The sequence below is a fragment of the Hypanus sabinus genome, chromosome 25 (assembly GCF_030144855.1).
Source record: "Hypanus sabinus isolate sHypSab1 chromosome 25, sHypSab1.hap1, whole genome shotgun sequence".
Taxonomy (NCBI): Eukaryota; Metazoa; Chordata; class Chondrichthyes; order Myliobatiformes; family Dasyatidae; genus Hypanus; species Hypanus sabinus.
The window spans coordinates 49,483,605-49,503,570 of NC_082730.1; the positions used below are offsets into that span (position 1 = coordinate 49,483,605).

Here is a 19,966-nt window from a genome sequence, read left to right on the forward strand (position 1 = left end):
TGTCTTTACATAACAATTTCAGTATCAGCACACTGAATATAAAATGTATCAACTTACTAATGTTTTCTGCTAGATTTAATGATCCAGACCTTGCGTATTTTGGTGGTACAAATATTTAATTCAGTTCCCCAGACAGGATATAATGTGCATGGTTAAATTATCTAGATATTTGTGTAATATGTCCAGATGTTTGGTTGAAATGTCCAGACTTGGATTGCTTTACAACGGACAATACCCATGGATAGAGAATCCATCTGTTAGTTGATTCCAGGATAGCATTCATTGGTGGAGTACCACTTTCAAATCGCTGGAGGAGCTCAACAAGTCTGGCAGCATCCACGAGGGCAAATGAACTGTTAGTATTTTGGGCCAAAACCCTTCAACTGGACAACCATGATTAACGGTCTTGGCCCAAAACACTGACCATTTCCCTCGATTGATATTGCCTGACCTGTCGAGTTCCTGCAGCATTTTGTACGTCTTGCTCTGGATTATCAGCACCTGCAGAATCTCTTCTGTCATGTGTAAGTGGACATTCCTGATCGATTTTACCTTCCTTATCAACTGCTGAAATGCTGTTCCTATCTCTACCCTGGTCTGATTTACACGGTAATACAGTATATCGTTTATTTTGAAGGAGTGGATGAATTTTCTGTAGTTGCTAGCATTCTTTGGTATTCTGCAGTGTGGACGCTCTTTATTTCTGAGCAAAGATCCATTGGGGAATGGGGGGGAGGGGATGTGCAATTGGCAAAACAACTGAATGCTGGGAACCCTGAATAGAAACATGGAAACCCAACAGCACAATACAGGACCTTCGGCCTACAAAGCTGTGCCGAACATGTCCTTACCTTATAAATTACCTAGGGTTACCCACAGCCTTCTATTTTTTTGAGCTCCATGTACCTGTCCAGGAGTCTCTTAGAAGACCCCATTGTATCTGCCTTCACCACCGGTAGCCCATTCCACGCTCTCACCACTTGCTGTGTAAAAAAAACTTACCCCTGACACCTCCTCTGTACCTACTTCCAAGCACCTTAAAACTGTGCCCTCTCGTGCTAGCCATTTCATCCCTGGGAAAAAGCCTCTGACTATCCACATAATCAATGCTTCTCATCATCTTATTCACCTCTATCAGGTCACCTCTCATCCTCCATCGCTCCAAGGAGAAAAGGCAGTGTTCACGCAATCTATTCTCATAAGACATGCTCCCCATTCCAGGCAATATCCTTGTAAATCTCCTCTGCACCCTTTCTATGGCTTCCACATCCTTCCTGTAGTGAGGCGACCAGAACTGAGCACAGTACTCCAAGTGGGGTCTGACCAGGATCCTATATAGCTGCAACATTACCTCAATCCCACGACTGATGAAGGCCAATGCACCATATGCTTTCTTAACCATAGAGTCAACCGGCATAGCACCTTTGAGTGTCCTATGGACACAGACCCTAAGAACCCTCTGATCCTCCACTCTGCCAAGAGTCTTACCATTAATACTATATTCTGTCATCATATTTGACCTACCAAAATGAACCACCTCACACTTATCTAGGTTGAACTCCATCTGCCACTTCTCAGCCCAGTTTTGCATCCTATCGATGTCCCGCTATAACCTCTGACAGCCCTCCACACAATCCACAAGACACCCAACCTTTGTGTCATCAGCAAATTTACTAACCCATCCCTCCACTTCTTCATCCAGGTCATTTATAAAAATCACAAAGAGTAAGGGGTCCCAGAACAGATCCTTGAGGCACTCCACTGGTGACCGACCTCCATGCAGAATATGACTTGTCTACACCCATTTCTGCACCTTCTGTGGGCAAGCCAGTTCTGGATCCACAAAGCAACGTCCCCTTGGATCCCATGTCTCCTTATTTTCTCAATAAGCCTTGCATGGGGTACCTTATCAAATGCCTTGCTAAAATCCATATACTCTACATCTACTACTCTACCTTCATCAATATGCTTATTCACATCCTCAAAAAATTCAATCAGGCTTGTAAGGGATGAACAGCCTTTGACAAAGCCATGTTGACTATTCCAATTCATATTATGCCTCTCCAAATGTACATAAATCTTGCCTCTCAGGATCTTCTCCGTCAACTTGCAGGGGCTCTGACGGAAATATTTCAAATGTCATCAGAGACAGGGATGGTGCCGGAGGTTTGGCATATTGTTCATCTTGTTCCATCGTTTAAAAAGGGTTCTAAGAGTAAACCTAGCAATTAAGTCTGAGGTCAGTGGTGGGTAAATTAATGAAAAGTATTCTTAGAGATGGTATATATAATTATCTGGATAGACAGGGTCTGATTAGGAACAGTCAACATGGATTTGTGTGTGGAAGGTCATGTTTGACAAATCTTATTGAATTTTTGAAGTGGTTACTAGGAAAGTTGATGAGGGTAAAGTGGTGGATGTTGTCTATATGGACTTCAGTAAGGCCTTTGACAAGGTTCCCACAGAAGGTTAGTTAGGAAGGTTCAATCGTTAGGTGTTAATATTGAAGAGGTAAAATGGATTCAACAGTGGCTGGATGGGAGATGCCAGAGAGTAGTGGTGGATAACTGTTTGTCAGGTTGGAGGCTGGTGACTAGTGGTGTGCCTCAGGGATCTGTACTGGGTCCAATGTTGTTTGTCATACACATTAAAGATCTGGATGATGGGGTGATAAGTTGGATTAGTAAGTATGCAGATGATACTAAGGTAGGTGGCGTTGTGGATAATGTAGTAGGTTTTCAAAACTTGCAGAGCGATTTAGGCCAGTTAGAAGAGTGGGCTGAACGATGGCAGATGGAGTTTAATGCTGATAAGTGTGAGGTGCTACATTTTGGTAGGACTAATCAAAATAGAATATACATGGTAAATGGTAGGGCATTGAGAAATGCAGTAGAACAGAGTGATCTAGGAATAATGGTGCATAGTTCCCTGAAGGTAGAATCTCATGTGAATAGGATGGTGAAGAAAGCTTTTGGTATATTGGCCTTTATAAATCAGAGTATTGAGTTTAGGAGTTGGGATGTAATGTTAAAATTGTACAAGGCATTGGTGAGGCCAAGTTTGGAGTATTGTGTACAGTTCTGGTCACTGAATTATAGGAAAGATGTCAACAAAATAGACAGAGTACAGAGAAGATTTACTAGAATGTTACCTGGGTTCCAGCACCTAAGTTACAGAGAAAGGTTGAACAAGTCAGGTCTTTATTCTTTGGAGCGTAGAAGGTTGAGGGGGGGGGGGGACTTGATAGAGGTATTTAAAATTATGAGGGGGATAGATAGAGTTGACATGGATAGGCTTTTTCTATTGAGAGTAGGGGAGATTCAAACAAGAGGACATGAATTGAGACAGGGGGCAAAAGTTTAGGGGTAACACAAGGGGGAATTTCTTTACTCAGAGAGTGGTAGCTGTGTGGAATGAGCTTCCAGTAGAAGTGGTAGAGGCAGGTTCGATATTGTCATTTAAAAAAAAAATTGGATAGGTATATGGACAGGAAAGGAATGGAGGGTTATGGACTGAGTGCAGGTAGGTGGGACTAGGTGAGAGTAAGCATTCGGCAAGGACTAGAAGGGCCAAGATGGCCTGTTACTGTGCTGTAATTGTTATATGGTTAACTTACCAACCACTGAAGTAAGCCTCACTGGTCTATAATTTCGGGGCTATCTTTACTCCCTTTCCTGAATAATGGAACAACATCTGCAACCCTCCAAACCTCTCCCGTCCCCATTGTGAAGATCATTGACAGAGGCTCAACAATCTTCTCCCTTGCCTCGTACAGTAGCCTGGGGTACATCTCATCCGGTCCTGGAGACTTATCCAACTTGATTCTTTACAAAAGCTCCAGCACATCCTCTTTCTTAATATCTACATGCTAAAGCTTTCCAGTCTGCTCTAAGTCATCCCTACAATTGCCAAAATCCGTTTCCATAGTGAATACTGACGCAAGGTACTCTGCCATCTCCTCTGGTTCCATACAAACTTTTCCACTGTCACACTTGATGGGTCCTTTTCACTCATATCTTATCCTCTTGCTCTTCATGTACTTGTAGAATGCCTTGGGGTTTTACTTAATCCTGTCCGCCAAGGCCTTCTCATGGCCCCTTCTGGCTCTCCTAATTTCATTCTTAAGCTCCTTCCTGCTAGCCTTATAATCTTCTAGATCTTTATCACTGCCTAGTTTTTTGAACCTTTCATAATCTCTTCTTTTCTTCTTGACTAGATTTACACCAGCCTTTGTACACCATGCTTCCTGTACCCTACCATCCTTTCCCTGTCTCATTGGAACGTACCTCTGCAGAACTCCATGCAAATATACCCTGAACATTTGCCACATTTCTTCCATATGTTTTCCTGAGAACATCTGTTCCCAACTTATGCTTCCAAGTTCCTGCCTGATAGCCTCATATTTCGCCTGACTCCAATTAAACACTTTCCTAACTTGTCTGTTCCTATCTCTCTCTAATGCTATTGTAAAGGAGATAGAATTGTGATCACTATCTCCAAAATGCTCTCCCACTGAGAGATCTGACACCTGACCGGGTTCATTTCCCAATACCAGATCAAGTATTGCTTTCCAATGGCCTACAGGAATAGAATGAGGACACCAGCTAAAGAACAATACCTAGTCATCTTTTAAGGCTTGAGCTAATCTGGCAACAAACCGCTGAATAAGCAGAGTGGAAATCAGTTGTGGGATCTTGCCCACCAATGTCTCAGTTCAGAAATTGTGTACACTCATTTTAAAAATCATAAGTGTGAATAATCGGTGATATTGGTTTGAAGTAAATTATCAAGTATGCATATGTCATCATCTACTACCTTGAGATTCATTTTCATGCAGGCATTTGCAGAAATACAGTAGAATTTATGAAAAAATAATTTTACTCCAAGGAAAGGATAACATCATTGTTTTTAAAATAACAAAGAAAATGTAGCGTAATTTCACTCAGGAATTGATTTCACTTACATTCTTTGGAAGTTTGCACATAAGACTCACCTATCAGCATACGAACAACATTGCTTTTGTGTCTAATGCTTCTGACTTGTCCTTTTAGAATGGCTTCTTGCTCATCTGTCAGAGGAGGGGATCCATGTTCAGCAAGTGATCTGTTGACCTCTCGGTGTACTTGGTCACTGAGTGCATGCAGCACTTCACCCAAACCTGACGTGCTGTTGAATGATAGGGAAAAGCAGAACAAGAATCTTTTAGAATGTTTTCTGTTACTGCTTATGGAGAGGGTCCCTTTTCATTTCTTGCCAAATCAAATCAAAATTCAGCTGCTCTTGCCTTTATAGGTCAAAGCTTCAAACCAATATACATGATATATTGATAAGGAGAAAAAAGATATTATTAGTAGCTCCGACATATTCCACCCCCTTTCAAACATATAGTCAGAGTGCAGGGTTTGGAGATGGGGGAGGGGGAGTGCAGGGTTTGGAGATGGGGGAGGGGGAGTGCAGGGTTTGGAGACGGGGGAGGGGGAGTGCAGGGTTTGGAGACGGGGGAGGGGGAGTGCAGGGTTTGGAGATGGGGAGGGGGAGTGCAGGGTTTGGAGACGGGAGAGGGGGAGTGCAGGGTTTGGAGACGGGGGAGGGGGAGTGCAGGGTTTGGAGACGGGGGAGGGGGAGTGCAGGGTTTGGAGTTGGGGGAGGGGGAGTGCAGGGTTTGGAGATGGGGAGGGGGAGTGCAGGGTTTGGAGACGGGGGAGGGGGAGTGCAGGGTTTGGAGACGGGGGAGGGGGAGTGCAGGGTTTGGAGACGGGGGAGGGGGATTGCAGGGTTTGGAGACGGGGAGGGGGAGTGCAGGGTTTGGAGATGGGGAGGGGGAGTGCAGGGTTTGGAGACGGGGGAGGGGGAGTGCAGGGTTTGGAGATGGGGGAGGGGGAGTGCAGGGTTTGGAGACGGGGAGGGGGAGTGCAGGGTTTGGAGACGGGGAGGGGGAGTGCAGGGTTTGGAGATGGGGGAGGGAGAGTGCAGGGTTTGGAGTTGGGGGAGGGGGAGTGCAGGGTTTGGAGACGGGGAGGGGGAGTGCAGGGTTTGGAGTTGGGGGAGGGGGAGTGCAGGGTTTGGAGACGGGGGAGGGGGAGTGCAGGGTTTGGAGACGGGGAGGGGGAGTGCAGGGTTTGGAGACGGGGGAGGGGGAGTGCAGGGTTTGGAGACGGGGGAGGGGGAGTGCAGGGTTTGGAGACGGGGAGGGGGAGTGCAGGGTTTGGAGACGGGGGAGGGAGAGTGCAGGGTTTGGAGATGGGGGAGGGGGAGTGCAGGGTTTGGAGACGGGGGAGGGGGAGTGCAGGGTTTGGAGATGGGGGAGGGGGAGTGCAGGGTTTGGAGAAGGGGAGGGGGAGTGCAGGGTTTGGAGTTGGGGGAGGGGGAGTGCAGGGTTTGGAGACGGGGGAGGGGGAGTGCAGGGTTTGGAGATGGGGGAGGGGGAGTGCAGGGTTTGGAGACGGGGGAGGGGGAGTGCAGGGTTTGGAGTTGGGGGAGGGGGAGTGCAGGGTTTGGAGACGGGGGAGGGGGAGTGCAGGGTTTGGAGATGGGGAGGGGGAGTGCAGGGTTTGGAGACGGGGAGGGGGAGTGCAGGGTTTGGAGATGGGGAGGGGGGGTGCAGGGTTTGGAGATGGGGGAGGGGGAGTGCAGGGTTTGGAGATGGGGGAGGGGGAGTGCAGGGTTTGGAGACGGGGAGGGGGAGTGCAGGGTTTGGAGACGGGGGAGGGGGAGTGCAGGGTTTGGAGATGGGGGAGGGGGAGTGCAGGGGTTGGAGATGGGGGAGGGGGAGTACAGGGTTTGGAGACGGGGAGGGGGAGTGCAGGGTTTGGAGACGGGGAGGGGGAGTGCAGGGTTTGGAGACGGGGAGGGGGAGTGCAGGGTTTGGAGATGGGGGAGGGAGAGTGCAGGGTTTGGAGACGGGGGAGGGGGAGTGCAGGGTTTGGAGATGGGGGAGGGGGAGTGCAGGGTTTGGAGATGGGGGAGGGGGAGTGCAGGGTTTGGAGTTGGGGGAGGGGGAGTGCAGGTTTTGGAGACGGGGGAGGGGGAGTGCAGGGTTTGGAGACGGGGGAGGGGGAGTGCAGGGTTTGGAGACAGGGGAGGGGGAGTGCAGGGTTTGGAGACGGGGGAGGGGGAGTGCAGGGTTTGGAGACAGGGGAGGGGGAGTGCAGGGTTTGGAGATGGGGGAGGGGGAGTGCAGGGTTTGGAGACGGGGGAGGGGGAGTGCAGGGTTTGGAGACGGGGGAGGGGGAGTGCAGGGTTTGGAGATGGGGAGGGGGAGTGCAGGGTTTGGAGACGGGGGAGGGGGAGTGCAGGGTTTGGAGTTGGGGGAGGGGGAGTGCAGGGTTTGGAGACGGGGGAGGGGGAGTGCAGGGTTTGGAGATGGGGGAGGGGGAGTGCAGGGTTTGGAGATGGGGGAGGGGGAGTGCAGGGTTTGGAGACGGGGAGGGGGAGTGCAGGGTTTGGAGACGGGGAGGGGGAGTGCAGGGTTTGGAGACGGGGGAGGGGGAGTGCAGGGTTTGGAGATGGGGGAGGGGGAGTACAGGGTTTGGAGACGGGGAGGGGGAGTGCAGGGTTTGGAGACGGGGAGGGGGAGTGCAGGGTTTGGAGATGGGGAGGGGGAGTGCAGGGTTTGGAGATGGGGGAGGGGGAGTGCAGGGTTTGGAGACGGGGAGGGGGAGTGCAGGGTTTGGAGACGGGGGAGGGGGAGTGCAGGGTTTGGAGACGGGGGAGGGGGAGTGCAGGGTTTGGAGACGGGGAGGGGGAGTGCAGGGTTTGGAGTTGGGGGAGGGGGAGTGCAGGGTTTGGAGACGGGGGAGGGGGAGTGCAGGGTTTGGAGACGGGGGAGGGGGAGTGCAGGGTTTGGAGACGGGGGAGGGGGAGTGCAGGGATTGGAGACAGGGGAGGGGGAGTGCAGGGTTTGGAGACAGGGGAGGGGGAGTGCAGGGTTTGGAGATGGGGGAGGGGGAGTGCAGGGTTTGGAGTTGGGGGAGGGGGAGTGCAGGGTTTGGAGACAGGGGAGGGGGAGTGCAGGGTTTGGAGATGGGGGAGGGGGAGTGCAGGGTTTGGAGTTGGGGGAGGGGGAGTGCAGGGTTTGGAGACGGGGAGGGGGAGTGCAGGGTTTGGAGACGGGGAGGGGGAGTGCAGGGTTTGGAGTTGGGGGAGGGGGAGTGCAGGGTTTGGAGACGGGGGAGGGGGAGTGCAGGGTTTGGAGACGGGGGAGGGGGAGTGCAGGGTTTGGAGACGGGGAGGGGGAGTGCAGGGTTTGGAGACGGGGAGGGGGAGTGCAGGGTTTGGAGACGGGGGAGGGGGAGTGCAGGGTTTGGAGATGGGGAGGGGGAGTGCAGGGTTTGGAGACGGGGAGGGGGAGTGCAGGGTTTGGAGACGGGGGAGGGGGAGTGCAGGGTTTGGAGACGGGGAGGGGGAGTGCAGGGTTTGGAGACGGGGAGGGGGAGTGCAGGGTTTGGAGACGGGGGAGGGGGAGTGCAGGGTTTGGAGATGGGGAGGGGTAATGCAGGGTTTGGAGACGGGGAGGGGGAGTGCAGGGTTTGGAGACGGGGGAGGGGGAGTGCAGGGTTTGGAGATGGGGGAGGGGGAGTGCAGGGTTTGGAGACGGGGGAGGGGGAGTGTAGGGTTTGGAGACGGGGAGGGGGAGTGCAGGGTTTGGAGATGGGGAGGGGAGTGCAGGGTTTGGAGACGGGGGAGGGGGAGTGCAGGGTTTGGAGACGGGGGAGGGGGAGTGCAGGGTTTGGAGACGGGGGAGGGGGAGTGCAGGGTTTGGAGACGGGGGAGGGGGAGTGCAGGGTTTGGAGACGGGGGAGGGGGAGTGCAGGGTTGGAGTTGGGGGAGGGGGAGTGCAGGGTTTGGAGACGGGGGAGGGGGAGTGCAGGGTTTGGAGACGGGGGAGGGGGAGTGCAGGGTTTGGAGATGGGGGAGGGGGAGTGCAGGGTTTGGAGTTGGGGGAGGGGGAGTGCAGGGTTTGGAGACGGGGGAGGGGGAGTGCAGGGTTTGGAGATGGGGGAGGGGGAGTGCAGGGTTTGGAGATGGGGGAGGGGGAGTGCAGGGTTTGGAGATGGGGGAGGGGGAGTGCAGGGTTTGGAGATGGGGGAGGGGGAGTGCAGGGTTTGGAGATGGGGGAGGGGGAGTGCAGGGTTTGGAGTTGGGGGAGGGGGAGTGCAGGGTTTGGAGATGGGGGAGGGGGAGTGCAGGGTTTGGAGACGGGGGAGGGGGAGTGCAGGGTTTGGAGTTGGGGGAGGGGGAGTGCAGGGTTTGGAGACGGGGGAGGGGGAGTGCAGGGTTTGGAGACGGGGAGGGGGAGTGCAGGGTTTGGAGACGGGGAGGGGGAGTGCAGGGTTTGGAGACGGGGGAGGGGGAGTGCAGGGTTTGGAGATGGGGAGGGGGAGTGCAGGGTTTGGAGTTGGGGGAGGGGGAGTGCAGGGTTTGGAGACGGGGAGGGGGAGTGCAGGGTTTGGAGACGGGGGAGGGGGAGTGCAGGGTTTGGAGACGGGGGAGGGGGAGTGCAGGGTTTGGAGACGGGGGAGGGGGAGTGCAGGGTTTGGAGACGGGGGAGGGGGAGTGCTGGGTTTTGAGATGGGGAGGGGGAGTGCAGGGTTTGGAGATGGGGGAGGGGGAGTGCAGGGTTTGGAGTTGGGGGAGGGGGAGTGCAGGGTTTGGAGATGGGGAGGGGGAGTGCAGGGTTTGGAGACGGGGAGGGGGAGTGCAGGGTTTGGAGATGGGGGAGGGGGAGTGCAGGGTTTGGAGACGGGGAGGGGGAGTACAGGGTTTGGAGACGGGGAGGGGGAGTGCAGGGTTTGGAGACGGGGGAGGGGGAGTGCAGGGGTTGGAGATGGGGGTGGGGGAGTGCAGGGTTTGGAGATGGGGAGGGGGAGTGCAGGGTTTGGAGATGGGGGAGGGGGAGTGCAGGGTTTGGAGGTGGGGGAGGGGGAGTGCAGGGTTTGGAGACGGGGGAGGGGGAGTGCAGGGTTTGGAGACAGGGGAGGGGGAGTGCAGGGTTTGGAGACGGGGGTGGGGGAGTGCAGGGTTTGGAGACAGGGGAGGGGGAGTGCAGGGTTTGGAGACGGGGGAGGGGGAGTGCAGGGTTTGGAGACGGGGAGGGGGAGTGCAGGGTTTGGAGATGGGGAGGGGGAGTGCAGGGTTTGGAGACGGGGAGGGGGAGTGCAGGGTTTGGAGACAGGGGAGGGGGAGTGCAGGGTTTGGAGTTGGGGGAGGGGGAGTGCAGGGTTTGGAGTTGGGGGAGGGGGAGTGCAGGGTTTGGAGACGGGGGAGGGGGAGTGCAGGGTTTGGAGATGGGGAGGGGGAGTGCAGGGTTTGAAGACGGGGGAGGGGGAGTGCAGGGTTTGGAGACGGGGAGGGGGAGTGCAGGGTTTGGAGACGGGGAGGGGGAGTGCAGGGTTTGGAGACGGGGGAGGGGGAGTGCAGGGTTTGGAGATGGGGAGGGGAGTGCAGGGTTTGGAGATGGGGGAGGGGGAGTACAGGGTTTGGAGACGGGGGAGGGGGAGTGCAGGGTTTGGAGATGGGGAGGGGGAGTGCAGGGTTTGGAGACGGGGGAGGGGGAGTGCAGGGTTTGGAGATGGGGGAGGGGGAGTGCAGGGTATGGAGACGGGGAGGGGGAGTGCAGGGTTTGGAGTTGGGGGAGGGGGAGTGCAGGGTTTGGAGATGGGGAGGGGGAGTGCAGGGTTTGGAGACGGGGGAGGGGGAGTGCAGGGTTTGGAGATGGGGAGGGGGAGTGCAGGGTTTGGAGACGGGGGAGGGGGAGTGCAGGGTTTGGAGACGGGGGAGGGGGAGTGCAGGGTTTGGAGACGGGGGTGGGGGAGTGCAGGGTTTGGAGATGGGGAGGGGGAGTGCAGGGTTTGGAGATGGGGGAGGGGGAGTGCAGGGGTTGGAGATGGGGAGGGGGAGTGCAGGGGTTGGAGTTGGGGGAGGGGGAGTGCAGGCTTTGGAGACGGGGGAGGGGGAGTGCAGGGTATGGAGACGGGGGAGGGGGAGTGCAGGGTTTGGAGACGGGGGAGGGGGAGTGCAGGGTTTGGAGATGGGGGAGGGGGAGTGCAGGGTTTGGAGTTGGGGGAGGGGGAGTGCAGGGTTTGGAGATGGGGAGGGGGAGTGCAGGGTTTGGAGTTGGGGGAGGGGGAGTGCAGGGTTTGGAGACGGGGGAGGGGGAGTGCAGGGTTTGGAGTTGGGGGAGGGGGAGTGCAGGGTTTGGAGATGGGGGAGGGGGAGTGCAGGGTTTGGAGACGGGGGAGGGGGAGTGCAGGGTTTGGAGACGGGGGAGGGGAGTGCAGGGTTTGGAGATGGGGGAGGGGGAGTGCAGGGTTTGGAGACGGGGGAGGGGGAGTGCAGGGTTTGGAGGGGGGAGGGGGAGTGCAGGGTTTGGAGATGGGGAGGGGGAGTGCAGGGTTTGGAGATGGGGGAGGGGGGGTGCAGGGTTTGGAGACGGGGGAGGGGGAGTGCAGGGTTTGGAGATGGGGGAGGGGGAGTGCAGGGTTTGGAGATGGGGAGGGGGAGTGCAGGGTTTGGAGACGGGGAGGGGGAGTGCAGGGTTTGGAGACGGGAAGGGGGAGTGCAGGGTTTGGAGATGGGGGAGGGGGAGTGCAGGGTTTGGAGACGGGGAGGGGGAGTGCAGGGTTTGGAGACGGGGAGGGGGAGTGCAGGGTTGGAGACGGGGGAGGGGAGTGCAGGGTTTGGAGATGGGGGAGGGGGAGTGCAGGGTTTGGAGACGGGGAGGGGGAGTGCAGGTTTGGAGACGGGGAGGGGGAGTGCAGGGTTTGGAGATGGGGAGGGGAGTGCAGGGTTTGGAGACGGGGGAGGGGGAGTGCAGGGTTTGGAGTTGGGGGAGGGGGAGTGCAGGGTTTGGAGACGGGGGAGGGGGAGTGCAGGGTTTGGAGATGGGGAGGGGGATGCAGGGTTTGGAGACGGGGAGGGGGAGTGCAGGGTTTGGAGTTGGGGAGGGGGAGTGCAGGGTTTGGAGACGGGGGGAGGGGAGTGCAGGGTTTGGAGATGGGGGAGGGGGAGTGCAGGGTTTGGAGACGGGGGAGGGGGAGTGCAGGGTTTGGAGACGGGGAGGGGGAGTGCAGGGTTTGGAGACGGGGAGGGGGAGTGCAGGGTTTGGAGACGGGGGAGGGGGAGTGCAGGGATTGGAGACGGGGAGGGGGAGTGCAGGGTTTGGAGACGGGGGAGGGGGAGTGTAGGGTTTGGAGACGGGGAGGGGGAGTGCAGGGTTTGGAGATGGGGAGGGGGAGTGCAGGGTTTGGAGATGGGGGAGGGGGAGTGCAGGGTTTGGAGACGGGGGAGGGGGAGTGCAGGGTTTGGAGACGGGGGAGGGGGAGTGCAGGGTTTGGAGACGGGGGAGGGGGAGTGCAGGGTTTGTAGACGGGGAGGTGGAGTGCAGGGTTTGGAGATGGGGAGGGGGAGTGCAGGGTTTGGAGTTGGGGGAGGGGGAGTGCAGGGTTTGGAGTTGGGGGAGGGGGAGTGCAGGGTTTGGAGATGGGGAGGGGGAGTGCAGGGTTTGGAGATGGGGGAGGGGGAGTGCAGGGTTTGGAGACGGGGGAGGGGGAGTGCAGGGTTTGGAGTTGGGGGAGGGGGAGTGCAGGGTTTGGAGACGGGGGAGGGGGAGTGCAGGGTTTGGAGACGGGGGAGGGGGAGTGCAGGGTTTGGAGACGGGGGAGGGGGAGTGCAGGGATTGGAGACGGGGGAGGGGGAGTGCAGGGTTTGGAGACGGGGGAGGGGGAGTGTAGGGTTTGGAGACGGGGAGGGGGAGTGCAGGGTTTGGAGATGGGGAAGGGGAGTGCAGGGTTTGGAGATGGGGGAGGGGGAGTACAGGGTTTGGAGATGGGGAGGGGGAGTGCAGGGTTTGGAGACGGGGGAGGGGGAGTGCAGGGTTTGGAGATGGGGGAGGGGGAGTGCAGGGTTTGGAGATGGGGGAGGGGGAGTGCAGGGTTTGGAGACGGGGGAGGGGGAGTGCAGGGTTTGGAGACGGGGAGGGGGAGTGCAGGGTTTGGAGATGGGGAGGGGGAGTGCAGGGTTTGGAGACGGGGGAGGGGGAGTGCAGGGTTTGGAGACGGGGGAGGGGGAGTGCAGGGTTTGGAGACGGGGAGGGGGAGTGCAGGGTTTGGAGTTGGGGGAGGGGGAGTGCAGGGTTTGGAGACGGGGGAGGGGGAGTGCAGGGTTTGGAGACGGGGAGGGGGAGTGCAGGGTTTGGAGATGGGGAGGGGTAATGCAGGGTTTGGAGACGGGGAGGGGGAGTGCAGGGTTTGGAGACGGGGGAGGGGGAGTGCAGGGTTTGGAGATGGGGGAGGGGGAGTGCAGGGTTTGGAGACGGGGGAGGGGGAGTGCAGGGTTTGGAGACGGGGAGGGGGAGTGCAGGGTTTGGAGATGGGGGAGGGGGAGTGCAGGGTTTGGAGACGGGGGAGGGGGAGTGCAGGGTTTGGAGACGGGGGAGGGGGAGTGCAGGGTTTGGAGACGGGGGAGGGGGAGTGCAGGGTTTGGAGTTGGGGGAGGGGGAGTGCAGGGTTTGGAGACGGGGGAGGGGGAGTGCAGGGTATGGAGATGGGGAGGGGGAGTGCAGGGTTTGGAGACGGGGAGGGGGAGTGCAGGGTTTGGAGACGGGGAGGGGGAGTGCAGGGTTTGGAGATGGGGGAGGGGGGGTGCAGGGTTTGGAGACGGGGGAGGGGGAGTGCAGGGTTTGGAGATGGGGGAGGGGGAGTGCAGGGTTTGGAGATGGGGGAGGGGGAGTGCAGGGTTTGGAGACGGGGAGGGGGAGTGCAGGGTTTGGAGTTGGGGGAGGGGGAGTGCAGGGTTTGGAGACGGGGAGGGGAGTGCAGGGTTTGGAGACGGGGAGGGGGAGTGCAGGGTTTGGAGACGGGGAGGGGGAGTGCAGGGTTTGGAGATGGGGAGGGGGAGTGCAGGGTTTGGAGATGGGGAGGGGGAGTGCAGGGTTTGGAGATGGGGGAGGGGGAGTACAGGGTTTGGAGACGGGGAGGGGGAGTGCAGGGTTTGGAGATGGGGAGGGGGAGTGCAGGGTTTGGAGACGGGGGAGGGGGAGTGCAGGGTTTGGAGATGGGGAGGGGGAGTGCAGGGTTTGGAGACGGGGGAGGGGGAGTGCAGGGTTTGGAGATGGGGGAGGGGGAGTGCAGGGTTTGGAGACGGGGGAGGGGGAGTGCAGGGTTTGGAGACGGGGGAGGGGGAGTGCAGGGTTTGGAGATGGGGGAGGGGGAGTGCAGGGTTTGGAGACGGGGAGGGGGAGTGCAGGGTTTGGAGTCGGGGGAGGGGGAGTGCAGGGTTTGGAGTTGGGGGAGGGGGAGTGCAGGGTTTGGAGACGGGGGAGGGGGAGTGCAGGGTTTGGAGTTGGGGGAGGGGGAGTGCAGGGTTTGGAGACGGGGGAGGGGGAGTGCAGGGTTTGGAGACGGGGAGGGGGAGTGCAGGGTTTGGAGATGGGGAGGGGTAATGCAGGGTTTGGAGACGGGGAGGGGGAGTGCAGGGTTTGGAGACGGGGGAGGGGGAGTGCAGGGTTTGGAGATGGGGGAGGGGGAGTGCAGGGTTTGGAGACGGGGGAGGGGGAGTGCAGGGTTTGGAGACGGGGAGGGGGAGTGCAGGGTTTGGAGATGGGGGAGGGGGAGTGCAGGGTTTGGAGACGGGGGAGGGGGAGTGCAGGGTTTGGAGACGGGGGAGGGGGGAGTGCAGGGTTTGGAGACGGGGGAGGGGGAGTGCAGGGTTTGGAGTTGGGGGAGGGGGAGTGCAGGGTTTGGAGACGGGGGAGGGGGAGTGCAGGGTATGGAGATGGGGAGGGGGAGTGCAGGGTTTGGAGACGGGGAGGGGGAGTGCAGGGTTTGGAGACGGGGAGGGGGAGTGCAGGGTTTGGAGACGGGGGAGGGGGAGTGCAGGGTTTGGAGTCGGGGGAGGGGGAGTGCAGGGTTTGGAGATGGGGGAGGGGGAGTGCAGGGTTTGGAGACGGGGGAGGGGGAGTGCAGGGTTTGGAGACGGGGAGGGGGGGTGCAGGGTTTGGAGACGGGGGAGGGGGAGTGCAGGGTTTGGAGATGGGGGAGGGGGAGTGCAGGGTTTGGAGATGGGGGAGGGGGAGTGCAGGGTTTGGAGACGGGGAGGGGGAGTGCAGGGTTTGGAGTTGGGGGAGGGGGAGTGCAGGGTTTGGAGACGGGGAGGGGAGTGCAGGGTTTGGAGACGGGGAGGGGGAGTGCAGGGTTTGGAGACGGGGAGGGGGAGTGCAGGGTTTGGAGATGGGGAGGGGGAGTGCAGGGTTTGGAGATGGGGAGGGGGAGTGCAGGGTTTGGAGATGGGGGAGGGGGAGTACAGGGTTTGGAGACGGGGAGGGGGAGTGCAGGGTTTGGAGATGGGGGAGGGGGAGTGCAGGGGTTGGAGATGGGGGAGGGGGAGTGCAGGGTTTGGAGACGGGGGAGGGGGAGTGCAGGGTTTGGAGATGGGGGAGGGGGAGTGCAGGGGTTGGAGATGGGGGAGGGGGAGTGCAGGGTTTGGAGACGGGGGAGGGGGAGTGCAGGGTTTGGAGACGGGGGAGGGGGAGTGCAGGGTTTGGAGACGGGGAGGGGAGAGTGCAGGGTTTGGAGACGGGGAGGGGAGAGTGCAGGGTTTGGAGACGGGGAGGGGAGAGTGCAGGGTTTGGAGACGGGGAGGGGGAGTACAGGGTATGGAGACGGGGGAGGGGGAGTGCAGGGTTTGGAGACGGGGAGGGGGAGTGCAGGGTTTGGAGTTGGGGGAGGGGGAGTGCAGGGTTTGGAGACGGGGGAGGGGGAGTGCAGGGTTTGGAGACGGGGGAGGGGGAGTGCAGGGTTTGGAGACGGGGGAGGGGGAGTGCAGGGTTTGGAGACGGGGGAGGGGGAGTGCAGGGTTTGGAGACGGGGGAGGGAGAGTGCAGGGTTTGGAGACGGGGGAGGGGGAGTGCAGGGTTTGGAGTTGGGGGAGGGAGAGTGCAGGGTTTGGAGACGGGGGAGGGGGAGTGCAGGGTTTGGAGTTGGGGGAGGGGGAGTGCAGGGTTTGGAGGTGGGGGAGGGGGAGTGCAGGGTTTGGAGACGGGGGAGGGGGAGTGCAGGGTTTGGAGATGAGGGAGGGGGAGTGCAGGGTTTGGAGATGGGGGAGGGGGAGTGCAGGGTTTGGAGATGGGGAGGGGGAGTGCAGGGTTTGGAGACGGGGAGGGGGAGTGCAGGGTTTGGAGACGGGGAGGGGGAGTGCAGGGTTTGGAGACGGGGAGGGGGAGTGCAGGGTTTGGAGATGGGGGAGGGGGAGTGCAGGGTTTGGAGACGGGGAGGGGGAGTGCAGGGTTTGGAGATGGGGAGGGGGAGTGCAGGGTTTGGAGACGGGGAGGGGGAGTGCAGGGTTTGGAGTTGGGGGAGGGGGAGTGCAGGGTTTGGAGACGGGGGAGGGGGAGTGCAGGGTTTGGAGACGGGGGAGGGGGAGTGCAGGGTTTGGAGACGGGGAGGGGGAGTGCAGGGTTTGGAGATGGGGGAGGGGGAGTGCAGGGTTTGGAGACGGGGGAGGGGGAGTGCAGGGTTTGGAGACGGGGGAGGGGGAGTGCAGGGTTTGGAGACGGGGAGGGGGAGTGCAGGGTTTGGAGATGGGGGAGGGGGAGTGCAGGGTTTGGAGACGGGGAGGGGGAGTGCAGGGTTTGGAGACGGGGAGGGGGAGTGCAGGGTTTGGAGACGGGGAGGGGGAGTGCAGGGTTTGGAGACGGGGAGGGGGAGTGCAGGGTTTGGAGACGGGGAGGGGGAGTGCAGGGTTTGGAGACGGGGAGGGGGAGTGCAGGGTTTGGAGACGGGGGAGGGGGAGTGCAGGTTTGGAGACGGGGAGGGGGAGTGCAGGGTTTGGAGACGGGGAGGGGGAGTGCAGGGTTTGGAGACGGGGAGGGGGAGTGCAGGGTTTGGAGACGGGGGAGGGGGGAGTGCAGGGTTTGGAGACGGGGAGGGGGAGTGCAGGGTTTGGAGACGGGGGAGGGGGAGTGCAGGGTTTGGAGATGGGGGAGGGGGAGTGCAGGGTTTGGAGACGGGGAGGGGGAGTGCAGGGTTTGGAGACGGGGAGGGGGAGTGCAGGGTTTGGAGAGGGGGAGGGGGAGTGCAGGGTTTGGAGACGGGGGAGGGGGAGTGCAGGGTTTGGAGACGGGGGAGGGGGAGTGCAGGGTTTGGAGTTGGGGGAGGGGGAGTGCAGGGTTTTGGAGACGGGGAGGGGGAGTGCAGGGTTTGGAGACGGGGAGGGGGAGTGCAGGGTTTGGAGATGGGGGAGGGGGAGTGCAGGGTTTGGAGATGGGGGAGGGGGAGTGCAGGGTTTGGAGACGGGGGAGGGGGAGTGCAGGGTTTGGAGATGGGGGAGGGGGGAGTGCAGGGGTTGGAGATGGGGGAGGGGGAGGTGCAGGGTTTGGAGACGGGGAGGGGGAGTGCAGGGTTTGGAGACGGGGGAGGGGGAGTGCAGGGTTGGAGACGGGGAGGGGGAGTGCAGGGTTTGGAGACGGGGGAGGGGGAGGAGGTGCAGGGTTTGGAGACGGGGAGGGGAGAGTGCAGGGTTTGGGTTTGGAGACGGGGAGGGGAGAGTGCAGGGTTTGGAGACGGGGAGGGGAGAGTGCAGGGTTTGGAGACGGGGAGGGGAGAGTGCAGGGTTTGGAGACGGGGAGGGGGAGTGCAGGGTTTGGAGACGGGGAGGGGGAGTGCAGGGTTTGGAGTCGGGGGAGGGGGAGTGCAGGGTTTGGAGACGGGGGAGGGGGAGTGCAGGGTTTGGAGACGGGGGAGGGGGAGTGCAGGGTTTGGAGACGGGGGAGGGGGAGTGCAGGGTTTGGAGACGGGGAGGGGAGTGCAGGGTTTGGAGACGGGGGAGGGGGAGTGCAGGGTTTGGAGACAGGGGAGGGGGAGTGCAGGGTTTGGAGATGGGGAGGGGGAGTGCAGGGTTTGGAGATGGGGGAGGGGGAGTGCAGGGTTTAGAGTTGGGGGAGGGAGAGTGCAGGGTTTGGAGACGGGGGAGGGGGAGTGCAGGGTTTGGAGTTGGGGGAGGGAGAGTGCAGGGTTTGGAGACGGGGGAGGGGGAGTGCAGGGTTTGGAGTTGGGGGAGGGGGAGGTGCAGGGTTTGGAGGTGGGGGGGAGGGGGAGTGCAGGGTTTGGAGACGGGGGAGGGGGAGTGCAGGGTTTGGAGATGAGGGAGGGGGAGTGCAGGGTTTGGAGTTGGGGGAGGGGGCGTGCAGGGTTTGGAGATGGGGGAGGGGGAGTGCAGGGTTTGGAGACGGGGAGGGGGAGTGCAGGGTTTGGAGACGGGGGAGGGGGAGTGCAGGGTTTGGAGACGGGGGAGGGGGAGTGCAGGGTTTGGAGATGGGGGAGGGGGAGTGCAGGGTTTGGAGACGGGGGAGGGGGAGTGCAGGGTTTGGAGACGGGGGGAGGGGGAGTGCAGGGTTTGGAGATGGGGGAGGGGGAGTGCAGGGTTTGGAGATGGGGGAGGGGGAGTGCAGGGTTTGGAGACGGGGGAGGGGGAGTGCAGGGTTTGGAGTTGGGGGAGGGGGAGTGCAGGGTTTGGAGACGGGGGAGGGGGAGTGCAGGGTTTGGAGACGGGGGAGGGGGAGTGCAGGGGTTGGAGATGGGGGAGGGGGAGTGCAGGGTTTGGAGACGGGGGAGGGGGAGTGCAGGGTTTGGAGATGGGGGAGGGGGAGTGCAGGGGTTGGAGACGGGGGAGGGGGAGTGCTGGGTTTGGAGACGGGGGAGGGGGAGTGCAGGGTTTGGAGTTGGGGGAGGGGGAGTGCAGGGTTTGGAGACGGGGAGGGGGAGTGCAGGGTTTGGAGACGGGGAGGGGGAGTGCAGGGTTTGGAGACGGGGGAGGGGGAGTGCAGGGTTTGGAGACGGGGAGGGTGAGTGCAGGGTTTGGAGATGGGGGAGGGGGGAGTGCAGGGTTTGGAGTTGGGGGAGGGGGAGTGCAGGGTTTAGAGTTGGGGGAGGGGGAGTGCAGGGTTGGAGACGGGGAGGGGGAGTGCAGGGTTTGGAGTTGGGGGAGGGGGAGTGCAGGGTTTGGAGATGGGGGAGGGGGAGTGCAGGGTTTGGAGTTGGGGGGAGGGGGAGTGCAGGGTTTGGAGATGGGGGAGGGGGAGTGCAGGGTTTGGAGTTGGGGGAGGGGGGGTGCAGGGTTTGGAGACGGGGGAGGGGGAGTGCAGGGTTTGGAGATGGGGGAGGGGGAGTGCAGGGTTTGGAGTTGGGGGAGGGGGGGTGCAGGGTTTGGAGACGGGGAGGGGGAGTGCAGGGTTTGGAGTTGGGGGAGGGGGAGTGCAGGGTTTGGAGATGGGGGAGGGGGAGTGCAGGGTTTGGAGACGGGGAGGGGGGAGTGCAGGGTTTGGAGACGGGGAGGGGGAGTGCAGGGTTTGGAGATGGGGGAGGGGGAGTGCAGGGTTTGGAGACGGGGAGGGGGAGTGCAGGGTTTGGAGTTGGGGGAGGGGGAGTGCAGGGTTTGGAGATGGGGGAGGGGGAGTGCAGGGTTTGGAGACGGGGAGGGGGAGTGCAGGGTTTGGAGACGGGGAGGGGGAGTGCAGGGTTTGGAGTTGGGGGAGGGAGAGTGCAGGGTTTGGAGACGGGGGAGGGGGAGTGCAGGGTTTGGAGACGGGGAGGGGGAGTGCAGGGTTTGGAGACGGGGAGGGGGAGTGCAGGGTTTGGAGACGGGGAGGGGGAGTGCAGGGTTTGGAGACGGGGGAGGGGGAGTGCAGGGTTTGGAGACGGGGAGGGGGAGTGCAGGGTTTGGAGATGGGGGAGGGGGAGTGCAGGGTTTGGAGTTGGGGGAGGGGGAGTGCAGGGTTTGGAGATGGGGGAGGGGGAGTGCAGGGGTTGGAGATGGGGGGTGGGGGAGTGCAGGGTTTGGAGTTGGGGGAGGGGGAGTGCAGGGTTTGGAGACGGGGGAGGGGGAGTGCAGGGTTTGGAGTTGGGGGAGGGGGAGTGCAGGGTTTGGAGACGGGGAGGGGGAGTGCAGGGTTTGGAGACGGGGGGAGGGGGAG

At 60.2% G+C, this 19,966-nt stretch overlaps 1 protein-coding gene across 1 annotated transcript in view; it reads right to left on the bottom strand.

The window, feature by feature from the left end:
• Positions 1-19,966, bottom strand: part of LOC132381243 (T-complex protein 11-like protein 1) — a 65,656-nt gene that overhangs the window by 11,389 nt on the left and 34,301 nt on the right. Inside the window, exon 7 of the mRNA XM_059950624.1 lies at positions 4,994-5,239. Within this exon, the coding sequence (XP_059806607.1) occupies positions 4,994-5,239 (246 nt within the window). The remainder of the gene's footprint in view (positions 1-4,993; positions 5,240-19,966) is intronic.